The 16,884-nt window shown below is 40.1% G+C and overlaps 1 protein-coding gene across 3 annotated transcripts in view; it reads left to right on the forward strand.

The window, feature by feature from the left end:
* Positions 1–16,884, forward strand: part of FGD6 (FYVE, RhoGEF and PH domain containing 6) — a 74,669-nt gene that overhangs the window by 20,906 nt on the left and 36,879 nt on the right. For all 3 annotated transcript variants that reach the window (XR_008467210.1, XM_054207433.1, XM_054207447.1), the window contains exons 3-5: positions 8,933–9,080; positions 12,685–12,752; positions 12,845–12,875. Coding sequence is in view for 2 of the 3 variants with exons in the window: in XM_054207433.1 (XP_054063408.1) it covers positions 8,933–9,080; positions 12,685–12,752; positions 12,845–12,875 (247 nt within the window). In the remaining variant the exon portion in view is untranslated. The remainder of the gene's footprint in view (positions 1–8,932; positions 9,081–12,684; positions 12,753–12,844; positions 12,876–16,884) is intronic.

A 16,884-nucleotide genomic window follows, 5' to 3' on the forward strand; every position in this document is an offset into this window, starting at 1 on the left:
AGGGCTGGAAACGAGAATTAGTAAGGGAAGGCAAAAAGCTGTAAATTCTGCAAAGACTTCCCGCTTTACCTACCCTGGGAGGGAGGTAATTCCTCACAGCTTTGGGTGGAGATGGGAAGAATTGATGCAGCAACTACTTTCCTCGTTCGAGTCTCCAGGCAATGGTTTAAATCCCTGGGCTTTGCCACAGCGTTTCACTTTCCAGAACCAATGCTCAGGCCTGTCTCCCTGTATCCTCTTGGACTATATTCTGCTACGTGGGCATAACGTCCTTTTGGCACTCACCGTTGCTGGCGCCGTCCCAGCGATGCCACCGTCTCTCCTGCTTGTCACGAGGGCGGCCGTGCCACGCTGCTCTGGAGCTGAACTGGCCCATTGTGGGCAACAGTTTTCTCGAAGAAAAACTGAGACTTTTTTTTTTTTTTTTTTTTTTTAAACTGTGGCTTTTCTATAGCGAGTGTGGAAACATCTGAAGCATGTGTGTGTGTTTATGTTGAACTTTCCAAGGGATTGAGGAATTGTCAACAAATGGTCTCGCAGAAGGTTGCTCCTGTGAGCATGGAAGGCTGCCTGTGGCGAGAGCCTTCCTTGGGCGCCTCTGGCCGCGGGAGCTCCTTTTTTCAAATCGCAGCTAAATATGGAGATAATCTGAGAGCTGTTTGCACCTTTTTTTTTTTTCCTGTTTCTTTTTGCTTTTTAAAATTATGTGTTATGGTTTGAGTAACCCACAAAAATTTGTTGTCATTTAGACAATAATCTAATTTTTAGATTATTTAGACAATAATCTATCACCCAAGGACCCCACCCCACCTGGGAAGGGAAACAGGGGAAAAAATAAGGAAACCTGAGGGCTGAAATATCAACAGCTTTAATAGGATAAGACTAAATAATTAACATTAATAACACTAAAGAACCAATACTGATCCCAATACCAATATAAAACACACAAGGATTATACTCAGCCCATTCTATCAGTAGAAGCTGTGCACTCCCAGCAGTGGACAGCAAGTGTCGGACACTGTGAGCGCTACGGCTTTGGGAGGAAAGGAAGGGCTCAGGGGTCTGGCACCGGGGCAAGGAGTTCTTTGGACCACAGCCATCAGAGGAGGAGAGAGAACTTCGTAGCAAACTTTCTAATTTATATCGAATGGGATGTTCATGGTATGACATAATCCTGTTGGCCATTTTGGGTCAAGTGCCCAGGTCTTGCTTCTCCTTGTCCCCCACACCTGGCTAACTCGAAAACATTGAGACCTTGAATCCCACATAGCCTAGCTGGCTATAAAGTAAGTATTTCCAAAAATTCAGACACTAGAGTCTTCTAAAAGTGCCGTTTTCCCAAGCATTAGACTAGAAACTAGTCCTGTGTCACTCAAACCAGGACATTGTGCAATGAAGTACGCTCACAACTGTACTGATCATAGTATGCCTGAAATAACGTGACGGACGGAATGGATTGCTTGAAAGAAGAAAAGACACAAAATTGATTCAAGTATGAAACACATATGACAAATGCCTTGCTTATTTTTTTGCTTCGAGCACGAGTCAGATTTATTTTTTTCTTCCTGTTGAGGAAAGAAATAAGTGCTGTCTTGGCCTGAGGATAACAAATAGTGAACTAGATGCTGCTGGCTGCAAAGACTTGGATAACTCGGTTCCAGCAAGTCAGGTGCTGCAGTTTGCGACATGCTCAGCCAAGTATGGAGGGAGCTGCCAGTGGCATGATCTAACAGGCTAAATGTGGTGGCAGCTCTCGGCAGTGTTTGTGATATCCTCCTTGCCCAGAAAAACCAGGTGTGAGCAGGGAACGCCAGAGGTAAAGACCGGGACAAAGAGGATCGTTGTTGGAGTTTCTCTTGGCAGGAGCAAACTCCCGGCGTTCCCACCTGGGCTGTCTCTGCAGCCAGCCCTTCGCCCAGCAGGCAGCAGACACCTTTCGAAGTACAAGTGGCTCTGAACCAAAATCCATTTTAAATCGATGGCCTTGAGCTTCTCTTTTGACATCAAGGGTCCTGACTTCCTAAAAAATACATAGATGCTTATGCATGCATACACTGCATACAATATTGCTTAAAATAATTCTGTTGGAATGCTTGAAGTCTTTAAATTGCATTTCAAAAAAGTAACCTGATGTGCGCAAACCATTTTCCACTGGAGTTGCTCAGCTGGATGTGGGTTGTTTCTGTTTTCTAGCTGTGATTCTTGAGGAGTGTTTGTGTTTGTAATTGTATCCTTAAAGTGCCCAGAGAGAATATAGCGCAATAGTTATAAGTGACGCAAATAATCGTGGATTCATTGGTCTAGTTTGTTTGCCTCTTGTTTTGTGGTACTTTTTTTTAAAAGACTGTTGTAGAGGTCTGTGTCGTTCCTCAGACACGTCACCTACGGAAGGGTAGCTCACAAAAGGAACTCATGAATATCACAGGCGCGATCTGCTCAGGTGGTCTTAAAAGTATAAATAAAAGGGAGATTGAGATTAACTGCCTGTTGTGTTCCTTAGCATCAGACCAATAAAAACTCCTGGTCTCTTGCCTTTTTTGTTGTTATTAGGACTAATAACACAAAGAACTTACTAAAATCATTGAGTTGTCACTGCAGAAGAATGGCATAACTTTACTGCTATCGTGTAAAATCCTGTTTGAGAGGACACCTTGCTATCTCCCTCTCTAGCTGTGAAAAAGCACCATTTTTGGCAGAGAAGTTGAAGCCCAAGCAGCTTGGCTGCAATAAGGCAACCAGTCCCCAGCACTGGCAGCCAAGCCAGCACCGCGAGAGCCACAGGCTCTGGTATCCACCAGCTGTTCTCCCACTGCACCTAGAGAGGAGAGACGTGATCTCAGCTTCAGCTCTTTCCATCTGTGCATCTGTCATTAAACCAGAGAGGTGACTGATGCCGTAGGAATAACTCAGATACGTAAGCCACCTGGTCCAGGCTGCATTTCATCCTCATTTACTGCTTAATGGTCCGGTATGCATGAAGGAGAAATGAAAAGCAGGGGGACATGAAGAGGACGATGAGGGAGGGAATTTTTTAGCTATAATGATGGACAGTCAGCATTGTTCAGAGAATCTGAAGTTTAAATAATGAGGTGAATATGATGGGTTAGGGTCCAGGTGCATCTGGAGTGATATGAGGTTCATCTTTATGCTTTTCAGACCGGTTTGTGAAAGGAAATGTGGGCATGTTGGCTTCTTGGGGATGGTTGTAGAGCTGAGGTATTGCAGCAAAAAGTACCTCATCCAAAAAGTACAATAACTGATGCCTTTATTAATCTTGCTGATCAGTAATGCCGTCATATATTTTCTTAAAACTTCCATAGGAGCTCCCTAGTGATCTTGGTTAGCATTCATTATTATCTTTGTGCTTTGACAAGTATGCTTGCTTTCTAGAACTGATTTCCTTTTTTCCAAAAACCTGCAGTAAATAAATAAATGCATGCTGAAGACATTGAACTGTCTTAAATAAAAAGTATTAAATTAAAGCAAAAGGAAGTACACTAAACAAAATCAAGCTATTATTAACCAAGCAATAATTTCACTTTTGCTTTGGCTTTCTAAGAGCATCTTCTGTTGTCTTGAGCACCCAAATCAGATAATTGCTTCTTAAATCGCTCAGGATCTTAACTTTATTTCTATATTTACAGCCCTTCTTTGTTCCTCAAAAGAGAGATTCTGAATTTAGATAGGACCTAACAGAAAAGATGCCAAGAAGTTTTTTTTCTTTTCTTTTTTCCTTTAGTCTTTTAAGTCTTTTATCCTTGGAATTTCCCAGAAGCATACAGCTAGGATCCATTGAGGGATTCGATCAGTGAGGCTTGCTGCCTTTCCTACAGCTACTACAATTATGAGGCACTATGAAAATATATAACAGCCTTATCAGCTGTTGCCTCTGCAGAGAGACGGTGTGCTTTTAGGTCTTTAAAAAAAAAAAAAAAAAAAAAAGGCAGCCGAACATGCCTTAATTATTGAAATTGATTGCAGGGACTGGTGATATTAAAATCTGAAAATGGATGAGCCACCAATAGTTACCTCTCTGGAGGAAAGTTAGATGCAAGCAGCTGTGAAAGGGTTCTGAAATGCTGTAATGATACAAAAAGGGTTTGAGATGAAATGTTATAGTAGGATATGCTTATTTGCTCTCTGATGTTTTGGTGTGTATTTTGTAGTTGAGTAGGAACTTTAGTTTGTGTAATTTTGCCTGTATGTTGAAGGCTTTCTTAAAAAATTAACAAACAGAAATACCCACAAAAATGCAATGAAATACTGGAGGAAGAGCTAGAAGAACAATAAAGATGCTGAGACGCTCCTACAAAAAGCCGAGTAGAGTGGACACTCCTTTTAAAATAATGAAAGGATGAGAAAAGAAGAATTTAGCAGAGGGTTGTATGCAAGGTTCTGTTCATTTGGCAGTCCTATATATTTTTGATTACTTGCTGGAAGTAGAAAAAACATCTAAAAATAATGATGATCACAAGGAAATGTGTGTAAAGCAGCAGGTTCAGTGGATGAATCTATTTTAACAACTACTTTGGACCTGTGGAAACTTGCTTTTTAGTAGTTATGGCAATGCTAACACTTGAAGTAATTCCAATATACTATAAAATACTTAATGTTGGGGCATTCCATGGCAGAGAATCTCTGACTCATCTCAGTCAAGCTTAAAATACTAATTGCCTTCTAAATGAATTGGGAACTGAGACTGAAATGTTAATTGTGACTTCAGGCTATAGTGTCCTGTGCAGTGTCTAAATCAGCAGTGCCTGAAAATGAAGCCTCAACCTTATTTGAAGCTTCTATAATAATACAAATAAGCTACTCTGAACTAGTCTTGTTCATCTTTTGAAGACAATAAGAGGTTTTTATGCTGTTTGGGATTTATTTTTCTGGCTGTAATAGCTTGATGGCAGTCCCTAAGTTTTGACAGTTGATCTTGCTGTATGCCTGACTAGGACTGGTGTGTTTTGTTTCGTTAGTTTTTTACTATCGCATTAGGAAAATACAGCACAATGTATATGCTTCATCCCATAAACTGTTCATTCCGAGGCAAACTAACGATCCTTTCATTTTATGTGTCAAATAAAAAAGCCCCACATCTATATTTAGACAACTTGCTCACAAGATACGGCAAGATATTCTTACTCAGTGGGCAGCACGTTGAGTTGGCAGTGATGGTGTTTCACATGACTGATAATGCAGAAGTTTCTCTCGGTAGCGCTGTGGGTAGGACAAAGAATCGTGATGAAGAGGGAACAAGATAGAGATAGTTCACAGTATCCCCAAAATACCTATCAGAAGAGCTGCTTAAAAATAACCACTAGTGCAGGCCTGTGGTAGTTTGGAAAAGGGGAATTGATATGTAGTAGAAAAGATTCTGTTTATTTAAGTATTTACTACTATTTCCAAACTCATTTAAAGGCTGCAAGGGATTTCACTTCATCCAGAGATAACTTTAAGAGAACTATATATACACTTGTGTTAGAGATGACTTCCGAGGTAAAAGTACAGAAAGAGTAATCAGTAAATACAAAACTTCTTTCTGTTTCGACAGTAACACCATAGTGTTTATGATGAAAGGTTAAGGCATAAGGTACAAGGAGTCTCACATGTTTTCCAGCACATGGCTGATAAAGGCAGATCAACACAGTGACTTTGTCACCATCTTCTCTGAAGAAGAGGGCACAGCCACAGATAGCACCAGGAGTACATCTGCCCATGGCTACAGTAGTGCGTCCTGTCCCTTAACTGGCGACTTGTCGGATCCTGGAAAATGGCTGGGTGGGAACTGACTTTTGATTTTTAATCATCTAATCACCCACTGCGGTTTTTGCTTTAAAAAACAAAGAAAGAAGAATTATTTTTTTTTTTTTTTAAAAAAAACACCACCAAAAAAACCCCTCAATAAAATGTATCAGGTGGGAGAACCTGAGGGCTGTGTTAGGCTGTGAGCTGAGCAAATACAGGATGAAGACATGTAGGGATCGCACTGAGGTGCTTTGAGTGATGGGGCAGATACTGCAGGCCAGATTTGGCAGATAGTTCTCTCAGCTCTCATAATTTCCTTTACACCAATAGTAGGTCCTTATGCACTACAAAGGCTAGAAAAGGAGCTTGCTGCTTAAACGTTGTGATTCACAAGAAGAAAAAAAAAAAGTGTGCAGTGAGTGGCTCTCATTTGTGGACACTTACTAAACATCCTAATTTTACTGAAACTTTCTCTTACATAAGCCGATCTTTCATTTAGAAAATCCTTCACCCAGCGCAGGCCAGCTAGTTTGATCTTCATCCTTCAGCGGTAACGGGGTTACTTTTGTGCAAGCAGAATACAGCCTTACCTAGAAATATGCTTCTCTGACTTCAAAAAGGGCAGGTTTTCTAAAACTTTTAAGTCTTGGCACAGTTGCCTGAATAGTTTAAATGGAAAACGATAGCAAAATCTGGGAGTAGGCATCCTGTAGAATACGCTTAGGCAAAAGAACTGTGATTTCACAGGTGTGAAAATGTTTTCTTGATGGGAAGTAATCTTCGTTAAAGGAAATTAAAGCAGCAATTAAAACAAATATTAAGGATAAGAAAAAGGGCAATAAAATGTCCATTAACAAAAGTAATGAATAAGGGACTAAAAAGTGAATTCCAGTGTGGTTAGAGATAAAGCGCTTAATACATTTTGCAATGGGGAATAAAAATACCCCGTATCAGATGTAGATTCAGTGACAGATGTGGATGGTAAAACTGCGAGTAACATAGTAAAATAAGGAATAGCGGTAGTTATTTCTGTTGCAGGTTTTGACTAAAGTGGGGGAATATCTACCTCATGTACTGCTACAGATGTAATAAAGATGTTTATCATCGATAAAATAAAATGATATGAGATGGCATCTGCTAAAATAAACATTCTCAGGCCAACAGGTCATTTGACACTGAGTTAGATAGACTAGGCAAGGAGTTAAGAAGTTAACAAGTAACTACAGAAGTCTTAATGTCCTGCCAGTGAGGTTCCAGGGGAAGATCCAGTGAAAACCTGTTTTTTTGCCTTCCTGAAGCTGGTGGAGGCTCCATGGGAACCCTCGCTCGTGTACTCAATGCGCCGCTGTCCTCCATGCTCGTCTCCCTGGTGGCCGCTCTCTTTCCGTGTGAAGTTGATAATTACCAAACTGAAATCATGGCTTGTCTCTCTGCACCCTGGGTGCTGCAGTGGTGGCTCCAGGTTTCGTTGAACTCGGTGATGTGCTTGCAATCTCCTTCCTCCCCCCACCCCATTCAGTTCTGGGAGACAGTAACTGCTTGGGTGTTTCCTGAGTCCTTCCTGTGTTGTCTTAATAGAACCAAGCTATTTTAATCTTTTCTATGTCTTCGTGACTGACCAAAGTCTGTTTGCCGGCCAACTTATCTTGTCTTTATCTCTAAATATATTTCTGTTTTGTGATCAGCATTTGTGTGTTGTTTCATTGGTGGTGTTTTGTTGTTTTTTTTAACTCTGCCTTGAGCACTGAATAATCATCACCTTGCTGTGGCTGCCAGAGCATCTTCACACAGCTAAGTATTCCTTACATCTGCTATTCACGTTATCAGCAGCCACCTCCCATAGGATCCACGCTGACAGGTTTTCTTTCCGGTAACTATCACATTTGGAGGTGGTGAGTCTGAAGACTTGCCCTCCATCCCTGCGTTCTTGGGATTCAAAGTTAGGAAAAGATCAGTCGTAACCATCCCTTGCGTCGGGAGGCAGAGGGCAGCTGTATGGAGAAGTGTGTAGCCCTGACAGATGTTGGCTGCACAAAATTAGGTGTTGAGCAGCGCAGTGAGCTCTCTGCTGGCTGCAACAGCTTGGGGGCAAGGGTTTCTGGATTTGCTTTTTGGTTTGTAGGGCAGCTAATCACTTGTGGCTCATATCACAATAAGCCTGAGGCATCTCAGCATCTTTTTGTAGACCTTGAACACAGGTTATGTGAATTTAGACACAGCTTTACTGTAATTGGCAATTATCAGATATTTTTAAGGATTAAAAGTAGGAGCCCAGGGATTTGCTGTGGTTTTATGTAACTTTACCAAAACTTCAGGCTCCGTTTCCTCTTGTCTCTGTTTTCTTCTTTATCTTTCCCTACCTCCTTTTTGATTTTCTTCTAGAATTGCATTTCTTAAATCTCTACTGAAGTTGTCAAGGCTGTTTAGAGGAAGAAGGTTGTGTGCCTGTCTCATGCAATTTCTGTATTGCAAATACAGCTGAAGCTAATGAAAAGAGACCTCTGTAATCATTGTACAGCAGGAAAACAAGGTTATATTTTATAGCTTTGACAGCTACCTGGAAGGTGTCTATCCCTGGGGGATGGGAGTTTTTAATCACAAAAGGTTCTGCTTTCTTGTTTTTAAGAGGAATTATTGGACAGAACAGTTATACTATGTTCCTGATGCAGTGTTTGCCTGATGCAGTTGTTTAGTGTACGCATTGAGAAAAAACCCTGTGTATATACATGCATCTAAAATTTCAGACAGAAGGCTCCAGTCTGAGTACCATATCTGGAACAACTCCTGATGCTGTGAGATAGAGGAGAGCAAAACAGCTATGATCCTTCTTTATCCTTCTGGTACACAGTACAAATGTTGCACCATATACGTGCATAGCAATAAGGGAATAGATTTATCAAATGTTGCTGTCAGGCACACTCTGAGGGACAAGAATAACATAAATACTTCAAAGATACTGTGGCTTTTGCTTGCTGTCAGTGAGCTTTGTATCAATACCAGCATAGATAAAACATTGGAGAGTTACGAGTCCGCTGTGGAAAAGCCTTCCACTGTCATCCTCATCTTCAGGTTACCCACTACTGTTTTCAATGTTTCTGATACCAAGTAGATCATTTATTGTGGTGTAAAACAGAAAACTCTTTACATAAATACAGTATAAGTTTATTGACTATACATATTTTAATTTTAGGTCCTTAGAAGACCACCACAATCATCCTAACGTGGTAATAGGAGATCTTCAGTCAGATGAAGAAGATATCATGAACAGTTCTGATGAAGATGATGACACAAATTCTGATTCCAGCAAAGGGGAGCCTGATCCTCAAGAAGATAAACAGGTATCTTTATTTTTATCTTCTGAAGCTATTCCTCACTCTTGCACTATTTTGTACATTGCAACCTCTTGGGATATTTTCAAATAAAAAGCATTGAGTCAACATAGCTTTATATATTTCTTTTCATTGTTCATATTGTTTAGTGGATTTTTTTCCTGAAATTTTAATTTAATATGTTTATGTTAATCTTTCACTGAGTCGTGGAGCTGTAGACCTGTTTACCATGCCCCTCTAATAGCGTTACGTCCACAGATACGTGGTTAGAGATCTTCAGTTTTGAAACTTGTAAATACCTTTTAATGGGGCTGTCTATGCCTCACAGATCCTAGAGTGCACAATGTTTCTTGTGCACTGAACATTTAAAATCAACTTTTGATTTGTCCGCCTTGGTGAAGCTCGAGGAAAGGTGCCAGGTGAAGGTTGCAAGGTCTGAGAAAGTCCTTCTGAAAAAAATCTCTTGGAAGCTGTATTTTTGCCTGGATGGTCCTGTTTTGGAGGTCTCAGCCATGCAGCAAAGGCTGTGTCCCGGTAACAATTTCTGTGCAGACAGCTTTCTTGCGTTTGCACGTTCTGCATAGTAACCTGACAAATCACTGCTTGGCACACAGGGGACAGATGACTCAACGGGTTTTTAGTTCTTCCTTTTCAATGGCATGAAACACAAAGGGCTCGACCTGCCTTTCAGCATTTAAGTTCCTTAATTCACTCCTTTGGTGCTGTGGAGAAACTATTGGTGTACGCACACGAGACCTGTCGTTGGAGGGTTGCAGAGCCACCTCTATGGCCCTTGGAGGGTGTAAGTCACACTTGACTGTTGCGGTTGAGGTCTGACCTTCTGCTAGCTTCTGTGAGTGCCAGCTTGTAATGATTTCCCCTATTTTAATTTTATTTCTTCTTTGTATGAGGAGCAGGAAGACAGTGCTACCTACTTAGAATGAAATGAAGTTCTGGGGGTTCCATCCCTCCCCTTGGGGACACCCACTTTATCCTCAGTCCTGGATGCCCTGACACCAGCCTCTGCCCATAGACCGGTACCTCTCCTCAGCAGCAGTCCTAGCACCTCTGTTTCCTTTGATGGTAGTTATATTTGTTTCCTTTCCTTAAAAATGAATAATAATTAAAAAAAAAAAACAAACAACAAAGGCAATGAGACTTTTTAGTGATGGAAGAGAAGGCTTGGTGATGATGTGTCAGACCTGAATATCGTTTAACTGAATCTTCTAGGAAGAAATTCTTTACTGTGAGGGTGGTGAGGCACTGGAACAGGTTGCCCAGAGAAGCTGTGGATGCCCCATCCCTGGAAGTGTTCAAGGCCAGGCTGGATGGGGCTTTGAGCAACCTGGTCTAGTGGGAGGTGTCCCTGCCCAGGGCAGGGGGGTTGGAACTAGATGGATCTTTAAGGTCCCTTCCAACCCAAACCATTCTATGATTCTGAGAAGAATAAATTGGGGAAGGAAAGGGAGCTGAGGGAAAAGCTTGTTCCTGTGAAACTAAGCAGGACTGTACCTGTATGGAAGCTAACTTGTGTGCCTCTAGAAATGCCCTCAACCTCTCAGGATGGAGTTTTACAGGAAAGTGTTCCCATTACAAGCTTCTCAGGCAGGTTTCATGGAGTAATTCAGTGCTTGCTGTGAAGCATCTGCTCGTCGGCTTGCTTCAGCCGCCCATGGCACGTGCGGCCGGCAGCTGGGGATTAACAGCCAACTTCCTAACAGGGAGAGCAGCTGCAGAGGAGAATGAAGCAGTCTCTGCGTCCATCATCAGCTGGGCTTGTTTTTATTTTTCCTTCCCACAAGCATGTGGCTGTTTTGATGCTTTTCATCCGTTAGAGGAGCTACAAGGTTCCTTCCCAATGCCGTGCCTCAGAGCCGGATTTGTATCCCTTCAGTCCGCCCATTAGAGACTCTCTTAGGCCCAGGGTGTCTTTGGCTGAGCAAATGCAACGTGGCCTTTTCAGTGCCAGCTGGTATGTGAAAAGTCTTTCAAATGGGCTTGAAAACAGACTGTGGTATTTCGTTTTGTAATTGTTTAGTGTTAGCATCTTGTTCTCAAAATACTAATTTTCGTCTCATTTGCAAGTGTCACATCTACAAGTGATGGCAGATACCTTGCTCTGCATAATCGAGTTACTTGTGAATTCAGTCTTGTAGGGGAGCGTGTCAGCTGTGCATGCTAAAAAGGCATCGGGGCCTGAGAATGGGTGTTACAATCTTGCCTGAATCCAATTGACCCTCACTGGGTAGATCTAAGTGTTTTTTTATAAATAAGTTTAATTTTAGAAGTAAAATGCCAGCTCTGTGTGAAGATATCCATGTAGCATATGAAATAAATAATGCATTTTGCAGATACGTCATGTAACACCAAATTATTAAATTTAGAAATTAATTTTAATTTAGTAATTAAGCACTGTGTCAATTAAATTCAAATGAAAAAAATTAATCTAGGTATCTTTTTTATTTGGAATATAACAATATTATCAGTTCCATGGTTTGATTTCCAGCACTTGAGACTTGTTTATAGGTTCAGAGGAGACCTAAAACTCCAGATGAATATTGCAACGCTAGTGCTTACGAAGCAACGGTTCATGTATGCAGTGCCGCCGATATCTGCTTTTCTAGATAAACTGTTCAATGCCTGTATTATGCTACCGTACTCATAACAGCCTCCCCAGCACTTCCATCGCACCGTGTTGTCTCCCCTGTGATGTTTCAGAGCTCCTCATCCACGCTCTTTCTTTGCAGCCCATTGAAGTGAAAGCCTGAATATCTAATAGATGTGGTGACAGCTGGCAGCAGAGGAGCATATGGCAAACCATGAGAGCTGTTATGGAGAAAGGTGTTTTATCTGAGGGAAATTATACATGGGAGTTACGCTGTGTAGAAAAACACATTTGTATCCTGACACCCCCTTTTTTCTTTGCTATACCTGTTCCTTCTATCTGATGTTGAACAGTAGCATTGATTTTTTGGAAGTCAAATGTGTGCACATAAAAAACATTGTCATCTCCACAGTGTTTTGGGTAGACAACAAGGCTCATGCATCTACAGCTTTGCAGTACAGTTGCTGTGTTTTTCAGTGACTCCTTTAGTAGATGGCCAGAAGCTGACTTTTTCTCTTTAGTGTGATATTTTTCTCCTTTCGTCTTCTTTTTCAGTAAAGAAAACATGTATTTCTTTTAAGATGTTCCTGAAACCCATTTGAGTTTACTGCAAATATTACTGCTGCTCTATTAATCAGAAAAAAAATGAATAGTAATCAAACATTATCTGTACTTTACTACTTTTACTAACCAATAGTTGTCACTTGCTAGGGCTTCATTTTTTATAAGCATCAGTGCTTCCTGTAATAATTAAATAGAAAGGCTGATGATGTTAGAAAAACTACTCTTAACTAACGTTGTTGTTTCCAGCTACAAGCTAAATTGATTTTCTCACAGATCCTGAAAAGCCAGAAGATTTCAAAGCCAGGAGATTATAAAGCAATATAAAACGTTTTTATTAGAAATAACTATAGAATAATTACATCGAATTTGAGGAACTACTAGCCTGAAATTACTTTTATGACAGTTTTTGTAGGTGCCTAGTATAACATATAATTTTATTTGCAGAGTAAGGCAGCTGGAAAGAAGACAAAGGTTTACCATATTGCCAAGGAGATCATGAGCTCAGAGAAAGTGTAAGTGTCAATGCTAAACTTAACAGCTACTCAGTTTATTTTAATTGGGCAATTAAAATGTAACTATTTGCTTTTTCTTGCTTTTCTGGTAGGTTTGTGGATGTGCTAAAGCTCTTACACATTGTAAGTATCAAAAAAAAAAAAGTGGCTTCCTCTTCTGTTTGTTTAATCTGTTAAAGTTCTATGTTTAGGCTTTATTGTAGTGAATGTGACTTTTTTCTGCTGTGTCTACTTATTCAAAATGTAAAAATCAATCTAATTAAGCAGAAGTTTAAAGTTTCAGATTTTATATAATGGATGAATGTTTTGGTGGTTCCTTCTGCATCTCGTTAATTAATGTATGCAGTCTTCCAGCTGAGTGGGGGTATTGCTTGAATATTGAAAATGGAATATGTATCCATTTATGTTAATCAGCATCGTATTTATAAGCCAGCATGTACCATAGCAACCAAAATAAAATCTTTGGTTAGAATAGCTTTTAAAGTAGCAGGGGGAGGCAGGAAAAATTTACCTTTAGAAAGGTATGAAACATAATGAACATGTGAATGAAACATAAAAATACATGTTCTTTAGGTAATCTGACTAATTAGCTCTAATGGTGCATCCATCACCATGGCAGCATGTTTTTTGGGCCTCAGTTCTTTGACAGATGCTTGCTTTCTGATAACAGCTGTGATTGTAGTATGTGCAATGTGTTGTCCACAGCAAGGGTTAAGTATTTGATCCATGTTTATGCAGACCAGTCATCTGTTAAACATGCTGTGTAGAAGGCGGTAATAGTAAATTAATGAAGAATTTAGCTTTCTCTAGCTCTGTTTTATGTGTTTTCTGTCGACTTTTAACTGATATGTGTTTGTACCACTTTGTCACTCTATGAAGTACAAGCTTAGTGATTTTTTTTTTCCTTGGGCAATAGAAGTGGTTATATTGCAAACAGATGCGTTGGTCTATCTCGGTCTCTTGAGAAGCATGTTCTGTGAGACGGGGAACAAAGGCTCTTATAGATGGATGTATACAGTCCTGTAATGCGGAGATCTTTCGGGAAACAAAAAACTTACCACACCATTTGCTAATTCCTCTATTGCCTTCCATTTTAGTAATTGATTTTCTTATTCTGTTCAAGCTTGGTTTTTAAAAGCTGGGTCAGGCAGTTGCAGTCAATATATAATTTATATTCAACATGGTTTCTTCTATACAACTCAAGCTTAAATACCGGTTAAAAGGAAGAGAGTTGTCCTAATGAGTATAGACAAGTTTTAAGTCATATAATTTTTATGTATCATATTTTTCAGGCATATATAATTTACATCTTAAAGGTGTCTTTGCTTTTCAGTGTACCAGTTCTGGTAACATGCACAGTACTGGAAGAAAAGGCTGTTGGTGAGGAGAATGCAGGCAAGCAGAGGAAGAATGACAGAGGGGAAAATAATAGGGAGTTTAGGAAGTTCCTGGGGTAAATTTAAGGTCGTCTGGACAGTGTAAATGTGCATGCTGTAGGATGCGTTTTGCTTTGTTTTAATGGATAACTCACAACTCTATTCATGTAAGTATGAGAGTTTCTAGCTGCCAAATAAAAACCATTAGAAATGTTTTTGTTGGCTAGCAATAACAATCAACATGTATTCAGCCTGATCTAACAGAGAGGATGCTAGGCTAGCAGTCGAGGAAATACTTTGCCCTCAACCTGTCCATTGGCCTGCAGCGTGAACCTTGGTGAGTGTCCTTGTCAGAGCACGCGCCAGTTTTGAGGCCCTGTGTGTGTGTGCATTCTTCATGAAATAAAACTGCCATACCTGAGAAAGGTTGCAGAAATGTATTTTATTTTTTATTTCCTTGGAGTGGTATGCCTGAGGATTTGTGTATGTTCATCACAGATGTTATTAAATGTGTTTATTTAATCATAATAATATGATTAATAATCATATCCATATTTCTTGTGGATAATAGCTAAACATTGTTAAAAATATCCTTTTGATTTCATGTGCACTAAGCCACTTTGGCTTACTAACTTCAGTGTCAGGATTACTAACTGCCAATCAAGCAACCTCTGACAGATTTCTGGAATTAAAACTTAAATTCTCCCCAGGCTGGGCTGTTTTACCCATAGTAAAGATTTGACTGGTCAGGGGAGGCTCTGTTATACCTTCTGAACCATGTATTAGTGGTTTTCCAAAGAGTAAATACTCAAAATCTAGTGACTAATTCCAGTAGTGGTGATCTGAAATTAATAGTATTCTCCTCGGTCTGCCTTACCGATGCCAGTTAATGCAGCTCATGGCTCTTAGTACAGCCAGGGAACTGGACTGTTGGTGTAAGAAAAAGGTTTCTAAGTTGCTACTGCCTAGAGTATTTGAAGTGGAGTCTAAAGCAGTTGAGAAGGTGGGAATGTGATTGCAAACTGGCTACAAGTACCACTGAAATTTTTGTAGCATTTTTTTCTTTTATATTGACAAAGTCAAGTTAGGTGGAGCAACTCTTCCAAGATACCAGGGTGCCGGCCTGTTTGGACACTGTTGCACTTCATAAGTACACCTGGCTGCTTCTGTTGAAGACAGACTACAGAAGTTCTCTAGAAAATGATAAACACTTGGGGACACTTCTGTAGTACGAAATAAGTTGGTCATAACCGAGATAAGGGGCTTAACTGGCATTGCACACTGATGCTCTCAAACATACTTGGGAGAATTGGTTGCTTGAGGGGAGAATCAAACATTAGATGTAATCTTGAATTCTCTGCATTTCCATAACTATCATAATGCTCTTTTAGAGGACCAAATTCCCTTAAAATGCTGTTAGAAACTCCTGAAAACAAAGAGGGTTATATCAAAGCAGCCCATCTGTATGCATCTTTGTGAGATGGTTCATGCATGGCCTCCAGGAGGTAAACAAGGGATGAGAAAATGCGAGAAGTGCTGGTTCTTCCCTAAGGGCACTTGCAGGAAAAAAAGAAGGAACCTGTGAACTGGATGTAAAACATAAGTGATAGAAGAGAAACAAGCTTGTCACTGCTGTCTGAGATGCTCTGTGCCCAAAAAACACCTGGTGTTCCTGGAAAGCGAGTAAGGCAGGATTGGTGCCATTTGTACTTCATTGTTGTGGGATTCTTTGGAAATGGTTTGCTTCGCACAAGTGAGAGGACCTCCTCAGCAACACCCTGGTGCTGTAAGGGTAACCTGCCTGGCTTATTTGCTGTCTTTTCTTTTGTTCTGAATGTTGTTCTTTTGCCAAAACCCACCACTCTTTCTGTTCTCCCATCCATTTTCATTTCATTTTCCCCCTGATGCTACAATATGGACAGTGAAACTTCTGGTCCATCAGAGGAACATGCTTTTTGGGATGGCTCCTTCCAGTGCAAGGCTCAGTGTATAACTTTGTGCTGTGTGACCGAAGAAAAGCTTAAGCCTGTGGGCTTTGGCCTGAGCTTTTATATCTGCCTGTCTAACTTAGACTCCTGTTATGCCCTTATTAGGACTCTGAAAGCGAGTAGGAGGTTGTCAGGAGGCACTTCTAACTTTTCTACAGCCACAAGGTCATCCTTTTATTGGAGAAGGCAGATAAGAGGTCAAATATCTTACTTTTTTCTATTGTGTGTCCTTCCAGAGATGCTTACAAGAGTAAGAAATTCTAATTTAATATGTTTCCGTTTTCAAAAGAAATTGCAAAATATATATAAAAACTATATAATTTTATATATCTATAAAGACTTAGACTTTTTGTATATTGAGCCAAATATTATGAAAAATAATTCACAGTAGATTTGGGAAAAGAATGTAATATGCATATTGAGAAATAAATTAGCTTTGGGTTTTGGAGCAAAGGAAGTCTTGACCTCTGGTCATGGTTTACAACTGATCTACTGTTTGGCTGGGAAAAATTCTTTCAGCCTCCAACTCCTTTTTCTCCAACTGTAAAACCTCAATATTTGACCAGTCTGAGATGAATAAGTTGATAAATTTTTAGTCTATGAAGTGCTTTAGAATTGCTGATTGAGGCATTTGACAATGAATTGCAGCTGTAGTCATCTTATTAAGAAGGCTAATGAAATAGTTTTGGTTTGGAAGGAAACATTGTTCTATTACCCAGCCTATTCCTTGAAATAACATTATGGGAATATGCCACAATCAAATCATTG

The sequence above is a fragment of the Rissa tridactyla genome, chromosome 1 (assembly GCF_028500815.1).
Source record: "Rissa tridactyla isolate bRisTri1 chromosome 1, bRisTri1.patW.cur.20221130, whole genome shotgun sequence".
Classification (NCBI taxonomy): domain Eukaryota; kingdom Metazoa; phylum Chordata; class Aves; order Charadriiformes; family Laridae; genus Rissa; species Rissa tridactyla.